The 21,055-nt window shown below is 37.8% G+C and overlaps 1 protein-coding gene across 3 annotated transcripts in view; it reads left to right on the top strand.

The window, feature by feature from the left end:
- The window catches only part of LOC145784181 (ERO1-like protein beta), a 41,579-nt gene extending 21,637 nt beyond the window's left edge, over positions 1-19,942 (top strand). For all 3 annotated transcript variants that reach the window (XM_082595947.1, XM_082595946.1, XM_082595945.1), the window contains 6 exons: positions 14,249-14,391; positions 14,913-15,016; positions 15,220-15,370; positions 15,717-15,838; positions 16,676-16,763; positions 19,241-19,942. In XM_082595947.1, the coding sequence (XP_082452073.1) occupies positions 14,249-14,391; positions 14,913-15,016; positions 15,220-15,370; positions 15,717-15,838; positions 16,676-16,760 (605 nt within the window). In that variant the 3' untranslated portion in view covers positions 16,761-16,763; positions 19,241-19,942. The remainder of the gene's footprint in view (positions 1-14,248; positions 14,392-14,912; positions 15,017-15,219; positions 15,371-15,716; positions 15,839-16,675; positions 16,764-19,240) is intronic.
- The last annotated feature ends 1,113 nt before the right edge of the window (positions 19,943-21,055 follow it).

Below are 21,055 nucleotides of genomic sequence, written 5' to 3'. Positions count from 1 at the left end.
GCCCCTTTCTTTCAAATCGTTGCGCAAATGCACGCTGCACAGTCTTATTCGACTGTGTTCTATCATACTCCAGTACACGAAGTGCTTTTTCTACGCTATTGTATAGAGATGTACCGATACCAATATTTTGGCCGATACCGATCCCGATCCCGATACCGATATCACTTTTTTAGGCCGATACTGATACCGATATTTTGGCCGATACTTTGGTGTTACAAAAAGAAGCAATTTTGGTATTTGCAAGGAATCATATCAAATGCTAAGTTTTACCTTATTTGCATAAAACTATTAAAAAAAGCTTTCAATTGGCATAATTTATTAAAGATTCAAGAATCCAATCTCAACCGCATTGTTGTGTCATAATACTAGGTTTTAGTAATGAAAGGCCACCATAATTGAGGACAGGGGTATAAGGGAAGAAACATTACGTCATAATTGGGGTTTCTGAAAAATTAATAAAGTGTTTGCGCAAACTCTCCAAATAGGCTATCATAATTGATAATAAGATGTAAAATGTAAACCAAGTGATTTGTGTAGTCGTACAAAAACTATTCGACAAGTAATGTGCAACCTAATGGCGCTTGTCGTTCGGTTGAAAAGCTTTTACCAGGCCAAGACTACCCAGGTAGCAAAAATGTATACTTTTGCATCGTTTTTACGTTGCTAAACGTTTAAAAAACCCGTGTAACTTGGTTGTTTTTAGTAAGCTGGTTTTATCAGTTTCTGATTAAATTTCCACCTTTCGTTAAACTCACCAAGCTTAAACAATGTCATGGCAGAATAAGTATGCTCAAAATGAAAGCAATGGAACTACGAATCCTCACTAAACTAATCAAAATGGTCTTGTTGCGCCTAAAATGACCAAGGCCTATGAGAGGGGTACGGAGGGTACGGCGTACCCTTGACGGCCCAAGCCTGTGTTTGTTGGGAGGGCCCGAAATTTTGGTTTTATAGTTTACGCGCAAAAATGTTTGGCTAAAACCATCCTAAACGACTGATTTCAAGCATTAAAGTTGTTATTCTTTAGTCCTGGGGGGCCCATAATCTAGCAAAAGGGCCCAGAAAGATAAGCGAGTGCTTTGCAAGCAAATTATGGGCCCAAAGTGGTAATTTAATGCTTTACGTGCAAAAATGTTCTGTTTAAAGCACCCTAAATTAAATCATAACACTTAGTTATTCTGCTGTCCGGGCGTACACTAGCCATTTCAATTCTTGTCGATGTCAATTCTTGCTACAAAACGGCTGCCGAGAAACATATAGTTGATTTAATGGTCTAAATGGCTAGCGTGGAAGCTACACCGTTATGGTTAGCGAATCGCAACAGCTCGCTGTACTAGTGAGTGCTCAGCCTTGTGCTGATAGCCGGGAAGAACGCTCCTTTCTTCACAATGAGGTTGTTATCTTAGGCGCAACAAGACCATTTATTGATTAGTTTAGTGAGGATTCTTAGTCCCATTGCTATCATTTTAAGCCTACTTACTCTGCCATGACATTGTTTAAGCTTGGTGAGTTTATTACAACGAAATGTGGATATTAAATCACAAACTGATAAAACCAGCTTACTAAAAACAACCAAGTTACATGGTTTTTAAACGTTTAGCAACGTAAAAACGATGCAAAAGTATACATTTTTGCTACCTGGGTAGTCTTGGCCTGGTTTTATCCTCTGCTGAGAAAAAAAAAGAAACACAAAGAAAAGCATGATAAATATTGGAGAAATTGAGTCTCCTTCACAACTTAAGAATCGAACAACGCAAAACTGCTGAAACAAAACGTTTTGTTTGAGTGAAAGAATCACTGTAAGCAAACAATGCCAAAAGGTACGCACATAAAGTCATGGGAGTGTGAGGTATCAAAAATTTGAACAGGTTGTTATTTTTCTATATCAATGTGGTGTTAGTTACTACTTTAAAAAATCTATGTAATATCTTTGCTTCTGCAAAAATCCGCAGCAAACGCCTTTTTTTACATGTTTAGTATCGGCCACAGTATCGGCCAAATTTTGCCGATACCGATGCCGATACTCAAAAAATGGCCGATATCACCGATACCGATATATCGGTACATCTCTACTATTGTATGTCATTTTTACATCTAAAAAGAAAAACGCCTGGAAATTCAAAGTTAAAATTCTATAAGTGAATAAAAAAAAATAACAGTTAACCTCTCAAGTACATGTAGCTCCACACAAAGTGAAATTTCTATGCCTTTAACTCTTTTTTATTTAAAAGTAATGTTTAAAAAGACATTATTGATCCAAAAAGAATGTCTAAAAAGACATTATGAAAAGTAACTACGGACAAAGGCCAGTGTTTCGATCTTCCGATCTCTTCAGCGTAGTAAAGTGAAAGTGGAAAGTTGTCTTGAAGGTGTTGGTTGAGATGATGATTCGAAACTTGAGACTTCAAGACAACTTTCCACTTTCACTTTACTACGCTGAAGAGATCGGAAGATCGAAACACTGGCCTTTGTCCGTAGTTACTTTTCATAATGTCTTTTTAGACATTCTTTTTGGATCAATAATGTCTTTTTAGACATTACTTTTAAAGAAATAAAAAAGAGTTAAAAGGCATGGAAATTTCACTTTGTGTGAAGCTACATGTACTTGAGAGGTTAACTGTTATTTTTTTATTCACTTGTTGATTCATTCATATCAGTTTGTATCCTCTGTGGATCCTTCTCTAGTATCATGGGCCAATCCTATAGATGTTTGCTGGTACACCCCTTCATTTTCTTTGAAAAATAAAATTCTGTGTTGTATTTCAGTATTTGTACATACTGTTAAAATTTGAGATCGTATAAACGATAATCGGCAAAGTTACAAGACTGTACAATGATGTAAAAATTTTGAAACATCCTGTATTTCAATCACTTTGTGATCAGATGAATTTGAAGTTTCCTCGCAAGCAAAGCGAAATTACACTGAAATAACAACGCTTAAGTTTAAAAAAACTTGAATGCAAACCAAGAAATAAAATAAACACCGTCGAGGAAATAAAATAGAACAATGCAAATAAATCAACCTACTGCAGCTAATCAGTTTTTTTCTTTTTCTTTTTTGAGCAAATCAAAGCAAGCGTAAATAAATGCAAAGTGCAAAGCGGTTATAATCAAATACAACACGTATAAAATATTTTGAGACAATATTCATTTTTCAATTTTTAGAAGAAAACCTATTAATCTTCCACGCTGTTGCGTCTTCGGCTCGGTTTGTCAGTTCTAGTTCATATGTTTCTACAATAAAATCTGGATCTTTACGTGTAGATTTCACGTAACTGTTCGATTTGAGATGTTTGAGCAAGAAGACTTCTTTTTGCTCATAGTATTCGATTTCGAAATATCTAGGGTCGTAATGACACGCACTCACAACAATATCATGCGCAGGAGAAGACTTTGATAATCTGATATGATTCGAACGTAACTTTGTTGCGTAAAAGTATTCACCATTTCGATGAGATTGGAATCCAAACATCTTTATGTTGTTTTTTGCCCATGCGATCCACCGCAGAGATTTTCTGTCTTCAATTGTATTCACTTTTGCTCCAAATTGCATTCCTTCACTTGGCCACCATTTTCTCCCTGAGTTTTCCTCTTTTATCTCGACGTATTGAGTGATCTGAATGCATCGTATCGATCTCTTTAAAGGTGCACTGCAACGAAAATATATAGCTTTTGTATTCATAGATCTTTATGAAAAAAAGCGATTTGTAACAACAAATTTTGGCGCTCTTTCACTATTCGCCCTGTTGGTCAACTGGACGATGACGTCATCATACGTCACACACGTTGGAATGGATTATTATAAAGGAGGAAGTACGGGGTGGAAATGCACTGAGTTAGGGTTAGGGTTACTAACACAGTACACAGTAACATGTTCTTTTAATTGGCTGTCATTTAATGTTTTTATCATTTAAAGTAAACTCTTGATAATGGTTTGAATTTGGTCAAGTTTAGGTGGCCACCAGATGGAGCTAGTAGTATTTTGGGACTTTGTATTAACTTAGTTGGTTAGATCTACGCTTGTGCTTTCCAACGATAGCAAATTTGTTGAAATTCAACAACAAATGAATAAATGGGAGACAATTTCCTTCAGGTGTTTTTCGATGCGTTTCCACCCCGTACTTCCTCCTTTATAATACTCCATTCCAACGTGTGTGACGTATGATGACGTCATCATCCAGTTGACCAACAGGGCGAATTGTGAAAGAACACCCAAACTTTTTTTTGGGTTTGTCATTACCTCAAAAATCTAAAAAATGGCATATTGATTCAAAGGATTCTGATTGGTCAAAATCTTTGATGACGTAGTTGGTTGTTCTGGCAGAAGTCAGAACCACTATTTTGTATACAAATAAGCTATAAACAGGTGGGCTACATAGGCCTATACAGAGAACAATTTTATACTTGAGTTTTACGCGTTTAGATGGTGTTTTGTATGGCCCCCAGTTGTAGTTACGGAAGAATCGTAAAAGGGGTACACTTTCATCGTTTACCTCTGAATAATCAAGACAGGCTTAAGAAATGGATTTGCGATGAAACTCAAAAATCCACCAGTCAACAAGCACTGCCGTGTGTGCAGCGACCATTTTATGGCCAGCGATTGCCAGCTTGATCTACGGGCAGAGCTACAGGGCACCACACCCAAACATTTGCTCATCCCTGAAGCTGTCCCTTCTGTCTTTGATTTTTCAAGGTATGTGAAAGCCACTGTTACTGCAGTGCCAGCAAAATATTGGCAGGGTAGGCAACTCTAAACACATAGTTTTGTTTCATACAAACCATTTGGTTCCAGCCAATTATTTTCTTTCATTTTTTGCAGCTTCACCAGGCAGTGGATCAACAATTGATATCTACGCCAATCCCAGCAACCACTTACCCCTGCAGAGCCTAAACTTTCCACCCCTGTGGAAGTTTCAGAAACTAGTCACCAAGTTATTGTCTACCTGCAGTACAGGCACATAGACAGACACTCTTCCCTCTCCACCACTTTGCTCTGCTCCATGTTGCCAGGCACCTAGGATCAGCACACCCAGAAAACTAGCCACACAAGGGCCCCATCACAGCGGGGAAGTAGATGAGACGTATGAGTTATCTGACTGCAGCAGTAGTGAAGGCCTATATGAGACAGATGAAGAAGAGATTGTCTGTTCAACAAAGACTACCAAACTGTTTGTTTTTGAAAATAAATTAAATAGATTGTTTAAAAAGTGCCACGCCATCTTTTCATGCTGCTCCCCAGTGGATAGCATAGGGTCCATGATCACAGTGACGGCTACATGCAATGAACATCATGTCTACACATGGCGCTTGTGCTATGCTTCCAATGTAAATGTATGAAGCTGCCAACTGAGTGAACAACCAACTACGTCATAAGGCAGATAAAAAAATTCATTTTTCATTTCAGGTCCCCTTTAAGCTTGTGCAGCCGCAGCAGCCATAAGTGCAAACAAACCTTTTTATCAATCCATGCTTCTTTGATGCATTCAAAGACATACTTGATGTCGATTCACTGATTGTTGCAAACGCTAAGTCATCAGGACGAACTTGCTGTGGTCGTCGGTTCGACAAAGATTCTGCTGTTCTGCTGTTGAGCAAAAAGGCAGTTTCAATAACCACTAATAGATTTGCTAAACGCCACAAAAAAAATTGTCTCCCCATCACACTGTTCCTGTTTAAGATTAAAAGTTTTAGAAGATCGTTTTCGATATTTTTTGTTGTACTGTCTTTACTTTGTATTTTACAACTAATTGTACACAAGAAGATTTTCTCACTTTTATACAAGATTTTCATTTTTTTACCCGACAACTTATAATATTTTCTAAAGCACTCGTGTTCATGCATGTGCTAAACTTAGAAAAAATGCCTCTCTTGTCCCAAACTCTTTTTTGACAGCTAAAAAATAACTTATAGTTGTGATGATCTCATGAAATGCCGATGAAAAAACCCAGCTAATCGTACTTGTTCCTTTCAAAGTGCCGACATGGGATGAAACCGTTGAAACAGTGTAAAAAACAACTTTGGTTTACTTTGCGTAACGAACAAGAAGGTTTGACAGAAGGTCTTGCGGCAATATTTTGCCCCCTAATGTTGAAGGTCTGGCGGCGCCACTGATAAAAAGCCATTGTATATTTGAAATTTGTTGAAGACCAGTGTGAAGTTGTTTCTGTTTTTTGTTAAGACAAGATAGTTTGTTAAGCGGTTGAAAGGACACCGTCATAGCTAGAATGAGTCTTTAGGTCTACATGAAAGAATTTCAGAATGATTCTTCCGATATTGAGGAGAAATACAATCTCTTTGTAAGTTCGAGTACAGGGTCGCAACATGTGTGACCAGATCCGGCGAGAGGTGACCAGATGCTTCGGTGAGAGGTGACCAGTTCCTATAAAGCAGCGGTCGCCAACCAGCGGTCCGTGAACCGTTTATGGTTCGCGCATAATTTCTGATGATCCACCGAATAGTTAAGACTTTACATCAATATTTATAACAATTTAGATAAAAAAAGTTGACTAACGAAACGTAAAAAGTAGGTAGCTTACCGGTCTGGGTTTCCAATAAACAAGGCTCTCCGGCTGGCAGTGCCATCATTAGAACCAGAAGTCCAAAAACTGGTCTCAACAAAGAGGAACAAATATCCCACTGAAATTGTGTAATACTTGAATAAACTTCAAACTTTCAATGTTTTTTTTATAGTCACACAATAACTTTGTTTCCTTTAAGCTAATAATAATAAAATAAATTTTTCTGATCATTATTTTATAATGTATAAGTTATAGCCTACTTGTTTTTTTTTCTAAATTCATACCAGTAATCTACCAAATTTAGAATTATACATTTAGTAATCTATGGAGTTTAAAAGGGTGGCGGCCGCTGCTATGGAGGACATAGATTATTTAAGTAGCAAACGAAAATGATGAGGTATATAGCCTAAGCGACTGACGGATTGAATACCAAGTGAAATGTAAATAAGAAGGCTTGGCAATTGGCATCTATCAACTAAAAGAGGTCGTGTGATAGCAAATCTGCTTTGATATGGCAACGTACGAGGAATTGAAGAGGACTCTTGACTTATGAAGATATAGTCGTTGTAGGCCTAGAACAATAGCGGACAGGGATATGCACTGGGGACGGCCGAAGAAAAGGTAGTGTGATAACGCCCGGGACGACCTGCGGAAGGAGAACCTCGCGACATTTAACATCCAGAATCGCAGCGCATAAAAAGTCACCAGAAAATTGGATCGACATTCGTTTGCCGACGTCCAACCCTCGCAATAAGAAGAACAATGAATGGAAAATCATTGAGTAGTAGTGGCACGGTCGTAATTCAAAACTTTGATGCTAAATTATTATTTAATTGCTACAGAGTTATGCAGCTCTGCTCTTGCCTTACATTACTCAAAAAGTACTTAAGCGTAAATTTGATTTTTTGTTTAAAATCTTAATAGAATGTTAAAAATGTTTTGGTTATGGTAATACATACTGTAGTTTAAGGTTGGACAGCTATGCGATACTCTAACAGAGTTTGTTACTCAAATGTAAAGTTTTAACGATTTTATTCAATCAATTGCTGTAAATCTGTTCCTAAATTATTCCAAATACATTCAAAACGTAACGTTTTGTTCTTGGTCTTAGGAGAGCATAATTACCATTAACATACAAACCTGTTGATAATGGTGAGAAAAATGAAAGAATCTGACATTCATAATTCACATATTTCCATAAGATTTCGTCACGTTCTTGTTCCTTATTTGAAATCGCTAGAGCAGCGGTTCTCAATCGGAGTCTGCGGACCCTTAAAGGGTCAGCAAAGCGTCTTCAAGGGGTCCGTAAAAGTTTGCCAATTCGTAGCATGATTGATAAATTACGACATTTAAAAGTTGTATATTCAAAGTAGAGGAAAGTCAAAGAGAAAACCCAAATTGTCATGTTACATATCGACCATTTCGGGTAATTAATCCTCTTCGGTGCAACTTTACAATTCACATATTAGATGTGGATTGTAAAAGATAAAGATTGGCTTCACCCACCGAGCGTAAGCCTGGATACTAGGGTGTACCATTTTTCAAAAAGTTTTTAGAAATTATTGCGGCTATGTATTACGGTTTTCCACTTTTGTTAAAAAGTATTTTGGTAAAGTTTCAGAATTTTCCCGCCAAAACTGTGGTTCTGCCGCCATTTTTTCAAAATGGCGGCCAGATAAGATATTATGAAAATCTACAGCCTTAAACTGGCGGAATGTGATCATATAATATGTCAATTACGGGGTTTTTGGGGTCACAGAACTCGAATTTGGAGTTAAAAACACTCTACGGCAACAATTTTGCAAAGTAAATTTTGACATATAGATGTGACCACACTGTTTTGGACTGCAAATTTACATGAAAAGAGCATCTTATTGTCATTTTAACCTTGAAATGCATGTAGGCTATACATAAACTTTTCTAGTCGGTGTGATTATATCAAATAGTATGAGGGAAAGATTAACATGTACTTTCTCGTGTACTTTCACATCCGATGAAAGTCTACTAACTAGTCCACAGTAAGTTATAGCCTATAGCCTGTACTTAGTTACTAACCTACCTGCTTATTAACTAATGGACGGCAACAGAGTAACCCACGGCAGACCAAAAAGTTCGAAAAGCCGAAGTAAACTCTCCCAACTGGGTAAATGCTTTACTTCTACATGACGAAGATCATCATTAACTCAGTGACTCAAAGCTAGTGATCGTACGCAAGTTACAAGATTCAGATCAGTAGCCTAATGCCACTGAATGAGACGGCCGGTGAAGCACACCGCTCACTGGCACAAAAACCAAAAAGAAAGTTCTTCCTCATTGGGAACATTAGCGAAAGACTAGGTATTCCAAAGCTTCCTAAAAGCTCTGACGTTCTTGCTAGGCTGTTGTTCCTCAGAGACGAAAGTCACAGAACGATCAACCAATCCATCGTGATAGCAAGGGAGGAAATTCCCCTGGTATGGAAACACCATTTTGGCGTGGGTTAGGTATTGGGTAAGGAAAACGAGAAACAATTTGGAACAGAGAAGTAATCGTGAAAGGTTATTGTTAAAAATGCGGATATAGACCGGCATCTGAAGAATTTGTATGAAACTTGGTATCAACTAGAACTTGATTCCAGGCTTAAGAGGAATAATAGTGATTCATTTAAAAAAACGTTTGCATGATATGGAAGAAAAGCTCAAAGATCCTCTGAATATATGTAAGACTACTTCGCGATCAATTCTCATGCATTCCAGTATTATTGACTGGGAGACAGATTTGGAACATCTGAAAAATCAGCTCCAGAGAGATCAAGTAGGTTGCGCATTGGGCAGAGATGCTCTGTAGAAGAGACGGGCCTGAGCTAGAGAAAAACGACACAGTGCAGCTGGTGAAAGGAAACAGAAAGAGGATGTTGCTGACCATCTGAAAACCGTGAAGTTAGACTTAACTACAGATGAAGAAACAGAAAGTGACAGTGACAGCTGGAAAACTCCTGAATGGAAAAGAAAATGGGTATTTTGTCGCCTACAGCCTACCTTTAATATCTGATCGACTTGGATGAGCTATCGGCAAAGAACAATGTTCGCTGTGTGGCTCAAGCGTCCGGCATACAAGTCGAAGATACTAATATCAGCCACAACAGCTCATAGACTGGCTAATAAGACTATAGGTCCCCTCACTCCCAAATTAATTATCAGAGATGAGTTCCAGGCCCCTGATTTGGCAATAATTCACTGGGCCGGTAAGATTCTGCAAATGAGAGGATATGTTTCATCAGAACAGTGCTGTGTATATGTATCTGGCGTTAGTTTTGATGATGAAGGTAAGGAAGAAATAAAAGCTTCTGGGGGTGCATGAGATACCAGACGGCACCAGATCATCTCAGGAACAAGCCGTTATAAAATTGGTGGAAGACTGGAGAGAGAAAGGTATCATTGATGGTAGGTATTTGATACGACTGCCGTCAATTCAGGGAAGTGGCAAGGTACTTGTAGGCTGCATTGCTGGAGGCAACAATATGGGAAGGCAATTTGGAACATACTGATCAAGAGTGGCAACAAATGCCAGTAGCAGAATGGAAAAATTTCAGTGATTATAAGAAACTAAGCAAATTCGTTTTGAACGGAAGGATGGTCAACGATATTGCGGAACGCGGGATTAAGCTAATCACTGATTTTATTGACAGGTGTTCTGACGAAAGCCACCGGCAAGCTCTCTTGCCTGTCGTGCAAAGGCACAGAGAACAGTTTTCAAATTACAAAAAAGCTAGCTTAGCCAAACTCAATTTTTAAAGAAATTCGTCAAAAATTCAGTCAATTGAGTGTTTGCATAACTCCAATAGGCTATTGTGTTGATGAAATACTGGGAATTGAAATCAATCAGGACTGAAGCATAAGGAATAGCATGCAGAAGAAACAGGGATGGATCGTGTTTGAGAGTGATTTACTCAATTTATTTGTAAATGAATCGTGTTGTTATTTCAACAGTTTGACAATATTTCAGAAATGCTCATTCTGGGGTGAGGTATTGTTGGTCAGGTTGTGTCCATGTCTGCAAAATTTCACCATAAATTTCAAGTGGTGAAATTTCACTTTGCAAAATTGTTGTCGTAGAGCAGGGGTTCTTAACCTTTTTTCCCTTATTACCCATTTCTGTCCAGATCAAAGTCCCATTACCCAAAATCTAATTTTATCTATTTTACCATATTAAAAATATAAAACAGCGTTATTCAGCAAAAACAACATTTAACGTAAAGAACGGCATCAATAGTTTCAGTGAGACATTTGCGCTGTTTTTGTGTACAATCGATGCAATATTGGGTGCGATTTTGGATACTGCACAAAGCAAATCTGACTTCAGATCTAACAGCTTGTTTCGAAGTTTTGACTTCAAAGCAACAACACTTGAAAATGCTGATTCACAGAGATAAGTGGAATGAAACATAGTCAACAATGTTAGTGGTTTTGCACAACTTTTGGATATGCTTATTGCTTTCCCCATCATTCCCCAGAATTTTCTCAAGCTTTCATCTTCAAAAGAATATAGCTCGCTCGTCTCAACACTAACTCTAAATGTACACTTAGCTATATAAACTACTTCAAACAACTGCTAACAGCAACGCAGCCATCAAGCTTGCTCATAAAACAACTGTAACTGAACTGATTATACAAGAAAAATCTTACTAATATGTCACAAAAATGAAATACATAAAACCGGCAACAAAAATGATGCGAAAAATAAATCACTATGACGAAAGAATTCTAAAAATGATAAAATATCACTGTGCTTGTTTGGTTGTTTTGAACGGACTCAAAACATAAAAAAAGCATAAGTAATAAAGCAACTTTACCACTTACAGAGCTCTGTGACATTGTTTGTTACATCTATAATTCTAAATATTCTGGTTCAGCTGATTACCCACCTGCTATCCTGAAATTACCCACATGTGGGTAATTACCCATAGGTTAAGAACCACTGTCGTAGAGCGTTTTTGACTTCAGATTCGTGTTCTGTGACCCCAAAAACCCCGTAATTGACATATTATATGATCACATTCCGCCAGTTTAAGGCTGCAGATTTTCATAATATCTTATCTGGCCGCCATTTTGAAAAAATGGCGGCAGAACCACAGTTTTGGCGGGAAAATTCTGAAACTCTACCAAAATACTTTTTAACAAAAGTGGAAACCCGTAATACATAGCCGCAATAATTTCTAAAAACTTTTTGAAAAATGGTACACCCTACTGGATACGATAAAAAAACTACCTTTTTTATTGCGTTTTAACTGTGTTTTTATTGATTTCTAATCGTGTATTGTGGCCCTCGGGCTAATTTACAAAAGTGTGGACCCACATCATAACCTTGACATTATGGTGGGCTGGACGAATTGCTGATTAATACCTGCATAAGAACGTGTGCAAAGAACCCACTGAAACCCCACATTTGTTCTTAGCAACTCGTGTCACAGTCAACACAAACTTCGTTAAAAGCTCCGCTTCCGTTGTTTACCTGAAGTCGAATTCTATTTTTAATTCACTTCCTTCTATGAGAAGTGTATGACTCTATCTGAACTTTTGACTTACTGGTTGAAATTTTGTCACAAAGGCGTACACTAACCATGGTTGTGAGCGAATCGCTTTGCACTGCAGTCATGTTACAATTACAAGTTCTAAAGCTCGATTGTAAGCTTGTGCGGAGAGCATGTACACTTACAACACTATACACATTTTTGGATCCTCTGTTGATACCAAAACAAAATGTGTAGCCTATAAGATCTGTATTAGAAAAAGTAATACACTTCAGTACAGCATCTTACCGCTGCAGGTTCTGATTTGAAATTTTGTCCAAGATGTGCAATAAACGGAAAAGTTTGCGCTATGCCATATCGTTCAAAACCTGTGGCGACACAGTTTTTACAACTTGTGCTGCATACAGCTCGAAAACTACTGGTTTAAATTGTTATACTGGCTTCTTCCATTGATTAAAAGTCATGTTTTGTAGTTTTCTAATGTTTTTTCTAGAGAAACGTTCATTTATGTCTCTGTAGATTCATAAAACCAAGTGAAGGTAGATCAAAATATATACAAGAAATTTATCGAAAACGTTGTAATATCTCATTGCTGAAACTCGTAAACTATAAAAGTCTTTGTATGAGGCAACAGATACCTCCAGACCGTAGACCCCTCCGTTGTTAAGCGCACATTGTTTGTATTTCAAATGTACGTATTTCGTCACTTCGTAAACACGTTTCCCACCGCCAATCATACACAATAACGACTGTTGATGGTTGCTAAACGTCATTGTCGACACACTGGTTACGTGTCACTTTGAGCAGGTCATCGTTTTTACGTTGACGTAACGTTACAAATCATTGAACCAACCTTATAAGTGATGAGTTGTACCTGTGTGAAGAACCAGAAGGTTTCATTTTATGATTACGTCCATTTAATTGCGGATGTGACGTACGCTTGGTTTGTTTGTTTAATTTTGTTCCTAACCACTCATTTGAAAGGCAATCAATCTTGAGATTACCATGGGGAACATTTGGATGTTTTAATTCAATACCAGTTTAAAGTTCAAAGATTAGAACCATAGAGGCACTTGAAATGTGGATTTAGAGAAGAATCCTTAAAATTTCATGAAGGATAAAATCGCAAACAAAGATGTAGTATCTAGAGTACAAACCAACATGGAAATTCTACAAACAATTAAATCAAGAAAATTGAAATGTTTTGGCCGAATGATTCGCGATAATTCTATTCAAAGACAACTACTAGAACTAGAAGGTAAAATGAACGGCAAACGAAATAGGGGCAGACCAACAAAAAATTTGGACTAATGTTATTGAAGACTGGTCACTGGTCAGGACTTAATTACAAAACTGCAGTAGAAAAATCTTACAACAGAGAAACTTGGCGCCTCATTTCCTCCAGCCCTCGACGAGAGGAAGGAACGTAATGATGAAGAGAACCAGAGATTGGTATAGGTGGTGGTGGTGGCCACCTTTTTTGGACTTTTACTGCCAATAGCTTTTTTGAGATTGTTTTAAGTTCCTTTCTGTCACTACTCACTTATTTATATTTAACTGTTATTGTTGTTTGGCGTTTTAAGTTCGCAAGGTATAAGTTGTTTTCACTGTACATTTATTTTATTGATCTCAGTTTTGACTCCATTTGATTTTGGTCCGATGTTGTTTTGTTTTTCTGTTTCATCGGAAATAAGGAGTTTTACCTTCAACATTGTTTTTCAATCTTTCCACCATCAGTTGAGTAAACCGAATTTATTTCTAGGAACCGCAGGCAAAAATAAAGCAAGAAATACAGATATGTAGATTAGTCCCATTGCACTAATGGCCAGTTGCTTTTTTATGTATCTTTGTAAACTTCATCATTTGGTGATGAACTACGTGAAACATCGCACTTTATGGATCTTGTTTACTTCGTCGTCACCTGAACAGCGACAATTACGTCACGTTTTAGTTTTTAAATTTCAAGAAGTTTGGCATTAATGATAAACTCATTTTTTAAAAGCACATTGCAACTCTAAAACAACACGTTTTGAGTTATTGAATTGAATTGGATGCTGTTTTCAGCTACCTCATGGGCTCACTAGTGTGCCTAGGTACAGCGGCTCAGCGTCAAAGACTCATCGAAGTAGTGTGCATAAAAAGAATTGCATGCAAATTTTTTCGACAGTTTAGTTTAACTGCTGTCAGCTTTTGTTAACTTGACAACATCATTTCTGCGCAGATGGCTGGGGAGAGCGACGATGGGAGCCGAACTTGAATGAATTCCAAAGACGATTTGACCCAGCGATCACTAAGGGAGAGGGAACGTCCCGCTTGAAGAACCTTTACTTTATTTATTTGCTTGAACTGAGAGCGCTGTCAAAGGTTTGATACTGCAAAATTTTGTTTTTATTATTATTAACGATTTGTAAGCTGCGTAAGTAGTTTTAACATGTTAAAGGTCACTTGCATTTAAATTTTTGATGAAGCAATTGCACAAATGCACAGGCATTCCAATGCATGTCAGTTAATTTTTTGACAAGACGATTTTACTTTGATTTAAGGTTTGTGGACGATAAAACAATTTGATTTGCTGGTTGGGATGGCCCTTACACAACTAAAATTCGATTGTTTGACATTTGAGATTACTGATAAAGTACTTAGATCGTTTGCTCCACATGCTGTATTACTCCTTCTGCTGATACCGTTATGAGACTGTCAGCCAATCATTTGAATACCCAGCGGCTAACTGTTAGGAAATGTCATGCTTCTTGCTTTTGATTCAGGCAGAAAAGGCTTGTTACCCTACAGTCTCAACAAAGTTGACGAAGTATCGGCAGCTGAGCTTGTTTTGTTATGTTAGGAAAAATTGTTCCCATTTTCGCAGTCATAGCTTTGTATTCCAGGTCTCTTCCTATTTCAAGCGTAGCAATGTGGTTCTTTACACTGGCAAACCGAAACACGACGAAAGGACAAAGCAAATGGTCGTGAACCTGCTTGAAAAAACAAAGTAGGTTATGCTACCATCTTATTCTGTACAAAAATAGAATCACTGGTTAGCGGTGCAGAGATTCTGATGTTGCAATCACATACTTTGCCACATGTTCCTTATTCAAATAGAATGCCTGGTGGCCAGATTATTGGAATGTATTATTACTTGTAATAGTTTCTCTTTTGTATCTCGATTTCGTAACGTAAGCATTTGTTCCACAGAGAATTCCCGATGCAATTCAACGAAGATTTGATGTTCCAAGACAAGAACGCTCACTCGCTCAAGATAGAGTTTGCTGAGCGCTTCTTGAACGTCACACGCATCATCGATTGTGTCACATGTGAAAAGTGTCGGTTATGGGGAAAACTACAGGTAATCGAAATGTTCAGTTATTTTATATAATAACAATCAAGTGCTGATGAAAAGGCGGCGAAGTCGCGCAGCGGATAAGGTGTTACCTTTCCAATAACACGAAACCTGGTTCGATACCCGCCTTAAGCTGGTTGTTGATAAACACTTCTCACCTCTACCCAGGGTGTAAAAAAGTGGGCGGGCGTAGTTGCTGAAGGAAAGGCTGCCGAGAGAAAAAAGTAACCCCCCCTACTTTCCTAAGTGCCGAAGGCTCAATGCGATGAGAATTTTATCTTCTCATTCCCGACACTTGGAATCAAGTGTGGGATTACCTCTGAAAATAAACCAATCGATATCGTGTTGACAGACGCAAGGTTTAGGCACCGCACTGAAGATCTTATTTTCCGGAAAAGAAATCGATGGTGATGCGACCTCTAGCTTCAAGTTGGTCAGGCAGGAAGTCACGTCTTTAATAAACGCGTTTGCAAGGTACGTATCATCTATGCGAGCATTGTTGGTCCAACTGTTGCTTCTTTGCTGATTCAGAAACAGATTTGAAAAGCAGATTTTTTTTGTGCTTTAACTCTATTTTTACCTACCATCGCCAAAGTGATTTCAATGTTAGATTTCTATTTGCCTGACTGAAGCAATCCCCCCATTTATTATCTGGATCAGTTTATTAAAAACATAATCCCCGAATGAAAGATCGCAAGATATTGTGACCTTGTGGTGTTTTTAGATAAATAATTTATTGTTTTTTTTTCAATAGCAACGATTGTTAAGTGATCAACAAGTGCCTTTCTCCGGTCACCACAGAGAGTTTCTTTGCCGACAGAGTTGTTCTGTAGCCTCCGATTACAAGAGGCTTAATTTTGTACAGTTGAAAGATGTAATGTTTCCCAAAATTTCAAATACATAAACCATTGTCTGACTGACAGAATTGCAACTGTGGCCAAGTCAGCCCAATTCATATCTATTTGATTCAAACTCTAGAAATGTATCACGTTTTTTTTATATGCGAAGAAGTAGACACACCCAGTTACCCACAGTAACTTTAGGTTATGGATAACACCAGACGCCAATAAGCTTATAAAAATAAAAATGTGCCATTTTTTTATCGCTTTTCTGTTGGCCGTCGTCTAATCAGCACACAAATATTCACTGTCGCTTCTACTTGCATGTGTGGTTCCCTGTAAATACGAGCGTACAAGGATTTGAAAGACTGCCGACTTTTGAATTTCCAATTTCAACTATAGCAAAGAAATCTTCACTTTTTTGTTGCCACGTTTGTGTGGCTGTGCGTTACCTGCTTATTTGACTTTTCAGGTTATCCTCCAGTTTAAAATCTTTGGAAATCTTCCGGGACCTTATGACGAATAATGAGCCACACGTAAAGAACGACGAATTATGACGTGTGAGTATCATAGAAAAGCATTCTCAGAGGTAGTGCTTTAGCAAAAACAATTCTGAGATGACGTGCATTTCAACTAACCCGTGGCCGTGAAACCACACTACCGGACTGAATTGGCAAATAAAAATGATCATGATATTTCCGACATTTTAGCAAAGTTATCTCCGTGATTTTGTTAATTACTTAATCTTCCTTAAAGTGCGGCAGTTTCTTTGCTGTTTTAAAGTATGAAAAAACTGTTTGCATTTTAATGCTATTAAAGGTTTTACTATTTTTGTTATAATATAGATCAGCGTGGTCCAACTACTTTTGACTTATGGGCCACTTTACAAAAACGTGACAACTTGCGGGCCATTTCCAATAAAATGATAGTGAGTGCGTAATCGAAATTGTTAAACAATAGCAAATAGAAATTTATTGCAAATCTCTATCAGTGAGATGCCTGTGGTCGAGGTTTCTCTGATAGCCTACTATCGTTTCTACATCAATTTCAATGTATGTTAGTGCGATAGGAAGTCGGAGACTATCTTCCAGTGTTTCGTCTATTATTTGATTTCTGTTTTTAGACTTGACTTGCTTCATTCTAGAAAATGTACTTTCAGACATGTGTGTGCTTCCAAACATTGAGTGCATTTTTAATGCAATATTTTTCAGTTTGGGAAATTTATCCTTGCTGACTACTTTCCAGAAGCACTCTGAGCTTTCATTTTTCCTTGACAGCAAAAATTTGGTTGCACTGAAGCTCGGAGAGTTCGAGCTGAAGTTCTGGTAGCTGTGTTTCCACATTAACATCCATAAGATTTTTATACAAATGGAGATTAGGTTTTAATCGTCAAAATCTTTAAATATATTCTCAAATTCACAAGATAAATCCTTATTATCTTTCACAAAACGGGAGCATTCCGCTTCATAATCATCTACCACAAGTGCATGCAAAGAATCAAAGGGTTTTTTTTGTTTTGTTTGTCGTATCCAGGCTGACACCTGGTGGTTGAAGATTTAGATTAAGTGGACGGGAAGGCAAGGAAGCCAATCTTCGTGTCCACCTTCAGGCATGCCTTCAAGTGTCCTGACACAGTCGCATGTCGAACCGGCGCCCTTTCGATTGCCGTTCCAGTGTTCTCACCACGGCTATGCAGCTGACAAGCAATCAAAGGGTGAAAGGTCGTTACTTTTCAAGCATATAACAAAAAGGCGCAATGGTGTCGAACCGGCGCCCTTTCGATTGCCGTTCCAGTGTTCTCATCACTCGGCTATGCAGCCGACAAGCAATCAAAGGGTGAAAGATCGTTACTTTTCAAGCATATAACAAAAAGGCGCAATGGTGTCGAACCGGCGCCCTTTCGATTGCCGTTCCAGTGTTCTCACCACTCGGCTATGCAGCCGACAAGCAATCAAAGGGTGAAAGATCGTTACTTTTCAAGCATATAGCAAAAAGGCACAGTTTCCTCTGGAATGCTTCAATGTGTCCAACTAAATGTGAAATAGTTTGCTTTCGCCCCTGCAAATTTAGGTTTAACTCATTCAAGTGCATTGTCATGTCTGTAAGGAAAGCAAGATTGCACAGGAAGTTTTTGTCGCATAACTGAGTTTGGTGCATTTGTGTTTCACCCAATTGTTCTGTTTGAAGAAATGATAGTATTTCCTTCCGAAGACCAAAGAAATGTTGCAGTATTTTTCCAGCACTAAGCCACCTGACATTTGTATAAAGTGGTAAATCACTGAATTCTGCATTTAACTCTTCTAGAAACGTAACGAAAGGTTGAAACAGTATAGGCCCTGCTGTCTACAAATTTGAATTAAATTTTTGACACTTTTTATTCAAATGCTATACTTGTTCTAATTGAAATTACCTTCTGTAACATAAATACAAATTAAATCAATACTGTGAAAGCGCGCTGGCCGCAAAAACTCTATCCGCGGGCCGCATGCGGCCCGCGCGCCTGTAGTTGGACCACGCTGATCTACCACAAGGCTTTGTCGCCTTAAGGTACAGCATTAGGCTAGTTTAAGCTTGAAAATTGAACTGCATTGTTTCTCTTTGCAACTCAACATCTCAAAATTCCAACCGCACAGAGTCAGTAAAAATTCATCGATCGCCACTATATGCGACGTTTTCTTCAGATGTAAGAGTTTCGGTTTTCATCACTTGTTTCATTTTTTTTATTTCAGCCGACAAAGCGGGCGTTGAATTAATGTAAAAAAGACTGATTTTCTGGCTGGGATTTTTTGTGATCAATGACAACCGATCTTTTTGTTTTTTATACATATTTTGCTGCTGTCTTCCCCGCATCACTTTAAACTACCATCTGCAGTGCAGCACAGTCTGATAGTTGTGCATTGATGAAAATCATGCGTATATGTAGATTCTTTTTCGTTTAAGGTTGAAGTGGGAGACCGGAACCCAAGCTTGCATTTTATGAATGTGGGTTTTCTGCCCACTATTTTTTCCGTTCTTTTCATCTAACTTCACTTTTCAGGAGCTACTGAAGATGACAGAGACCGGTTACTTCAAGCGTCAAGATTGCTGCCCCATCTTTCCGTGATATTTCTTTTCCTCGAAAACTAGTATTAGGTGGATGTTGCTTCTTTAACGTTGAAGTTTTGTGTAAAAAGTGAAGAACTGAAGATATTTAAAAAAAAATTCAATAACTTTATCCGTTGTGGTCACGAGACGTTGGTGGTCACGGTCTATTACGTGCTATAATTATTCTAACAGCAGTGTTACTTGAATTGCAATTTTTGTATTCATGTAACACCATTTTAATTACTTTCACGTAACAAATGCTACCAGTTTATCTTGTGCAAAATTTGAAACTTGAAAAGTCAAAGTATTTATTTTTAACAAATAAATTTATTATTTATTTTAGCTCAGTTCAAAAATACTTGAATTGTTGTCAAAATATATCGAGGTTTTTGATGTATAAAATTATCTTTTTTGATAATGTCCAAAAAAGTCTTGCACCAATGCACAGCCTACAATGTTTGTTTTTTTGGTGCAGTCCACGCTCAACAGCTTTGCTGAGCAAACGGTAAAAGCCAAATCAACCGAGCAAGTTTATGACGTGGGAAATCTTGTTGTATTGTGAACTATGATTAGTTGGCAGCACATTCAGGTGACAAATTGTTTCCATGGGTTGGTTTGTGTAAGAATTCCATTCATGTAGATACCAAACTCATGTTCAGCAAACAAACATTTCGAAAACTATACTGTCTTCATCTTCAGTGGTATAAATGTTGAAGAACATTTATACCACTGAAGATGATGTGATATAAATGTATAATATAAAGCTATAAATTTATACCACTGAAGATGAAGACAGCATAGTTTTCGAAACGTTTGTTTGCTGAACATGAGTTTGGTATCTACAATTTGGGCTCTTTATTTTTCGATTAGATTAACCAGGCGTTCCAACCATTTTGCTCCTAAATTCCATTCAATTTATTAAAAGCTCGAACGCCTTATGTGCAGAATTTATGTCTCTGTTTAAATAAAATCATTCTCAACATGGAAAACATCAATTTATTCCCAAACTCTGTTTAGAGCAGGGGTTCCCAAACTTTCTGTTCATCTGTACCCTTTGGTCAATTTATAGATTCGCTCGTGTACCCCCAAAATTTTCTCATATTTTTGGCTTTAGAAAGTTTAGATATTGCAACAAATTAACACTAGAGCTGCATTAGAAGACTGCATACATGATATTTTTGTACCAATCAAAGCACACAAAGTTATTCATAACAATGTAATCCAAGGTTAAACAAACACTACTCTCAATCAATCAAACAAACAATACATCTGCTGAATAAGCCCAGCAATCCTAGCTAATGTGATGGATGAGCCTGCTTTTTAGCAACAAGCTCAATAATACGAGCTGAAACATTAGCAACAGCACAACGAAGATCATGTTCAGGTGTTTTGAGCTGTGATCTGTTTTTTGATTTGATTCCAAGCAGCACTGAAAATGTTGACTCACACAACCATGTTGATGGAAACAACAACAATGCGTGAATAGCAGGTTTCGCAATCTTTTTGTACGACTTGCACATCGTAAACCAAAAATCACTTAAATTTCTCTCAGAGTACACATCGCGTGCAAAGCCATCATGTTGGGGTGAAACTGTGACTTACTAAGGAGTTCCTTAATCTCAGGTCTTCAAATTATTAACATCATCAGGTGATAAAAAATATTTTAAGGCAGATTAGAAGTTATGGAAAGAATATCCTTATAGGCTACTTAATCTAATGTGCCCCTGGAAAAGTCGAAATGTACCCCTGGGGGTACATGTACCCCAGT

This window comes from Aplidium turbinatum, chromosome 15, assembly GCF_918807975.1.
Source record: "Aplidium turbinatum chromosome 15, kaAplTurb1.1, whole genome shotgun sequence".
In the NCBI taxonomy this organism is placed as follows: Eukaryota; Metazoa; Chordata; class Ascidiacea; order Aplousobranchia; family Polyclinidae; genus Aplidium; species Aplidium turbinatum.
Note: the sequence above shows the minus strand (reverse complement) of the source record. Positions and strands in the feature narration are given on the sequence as shown.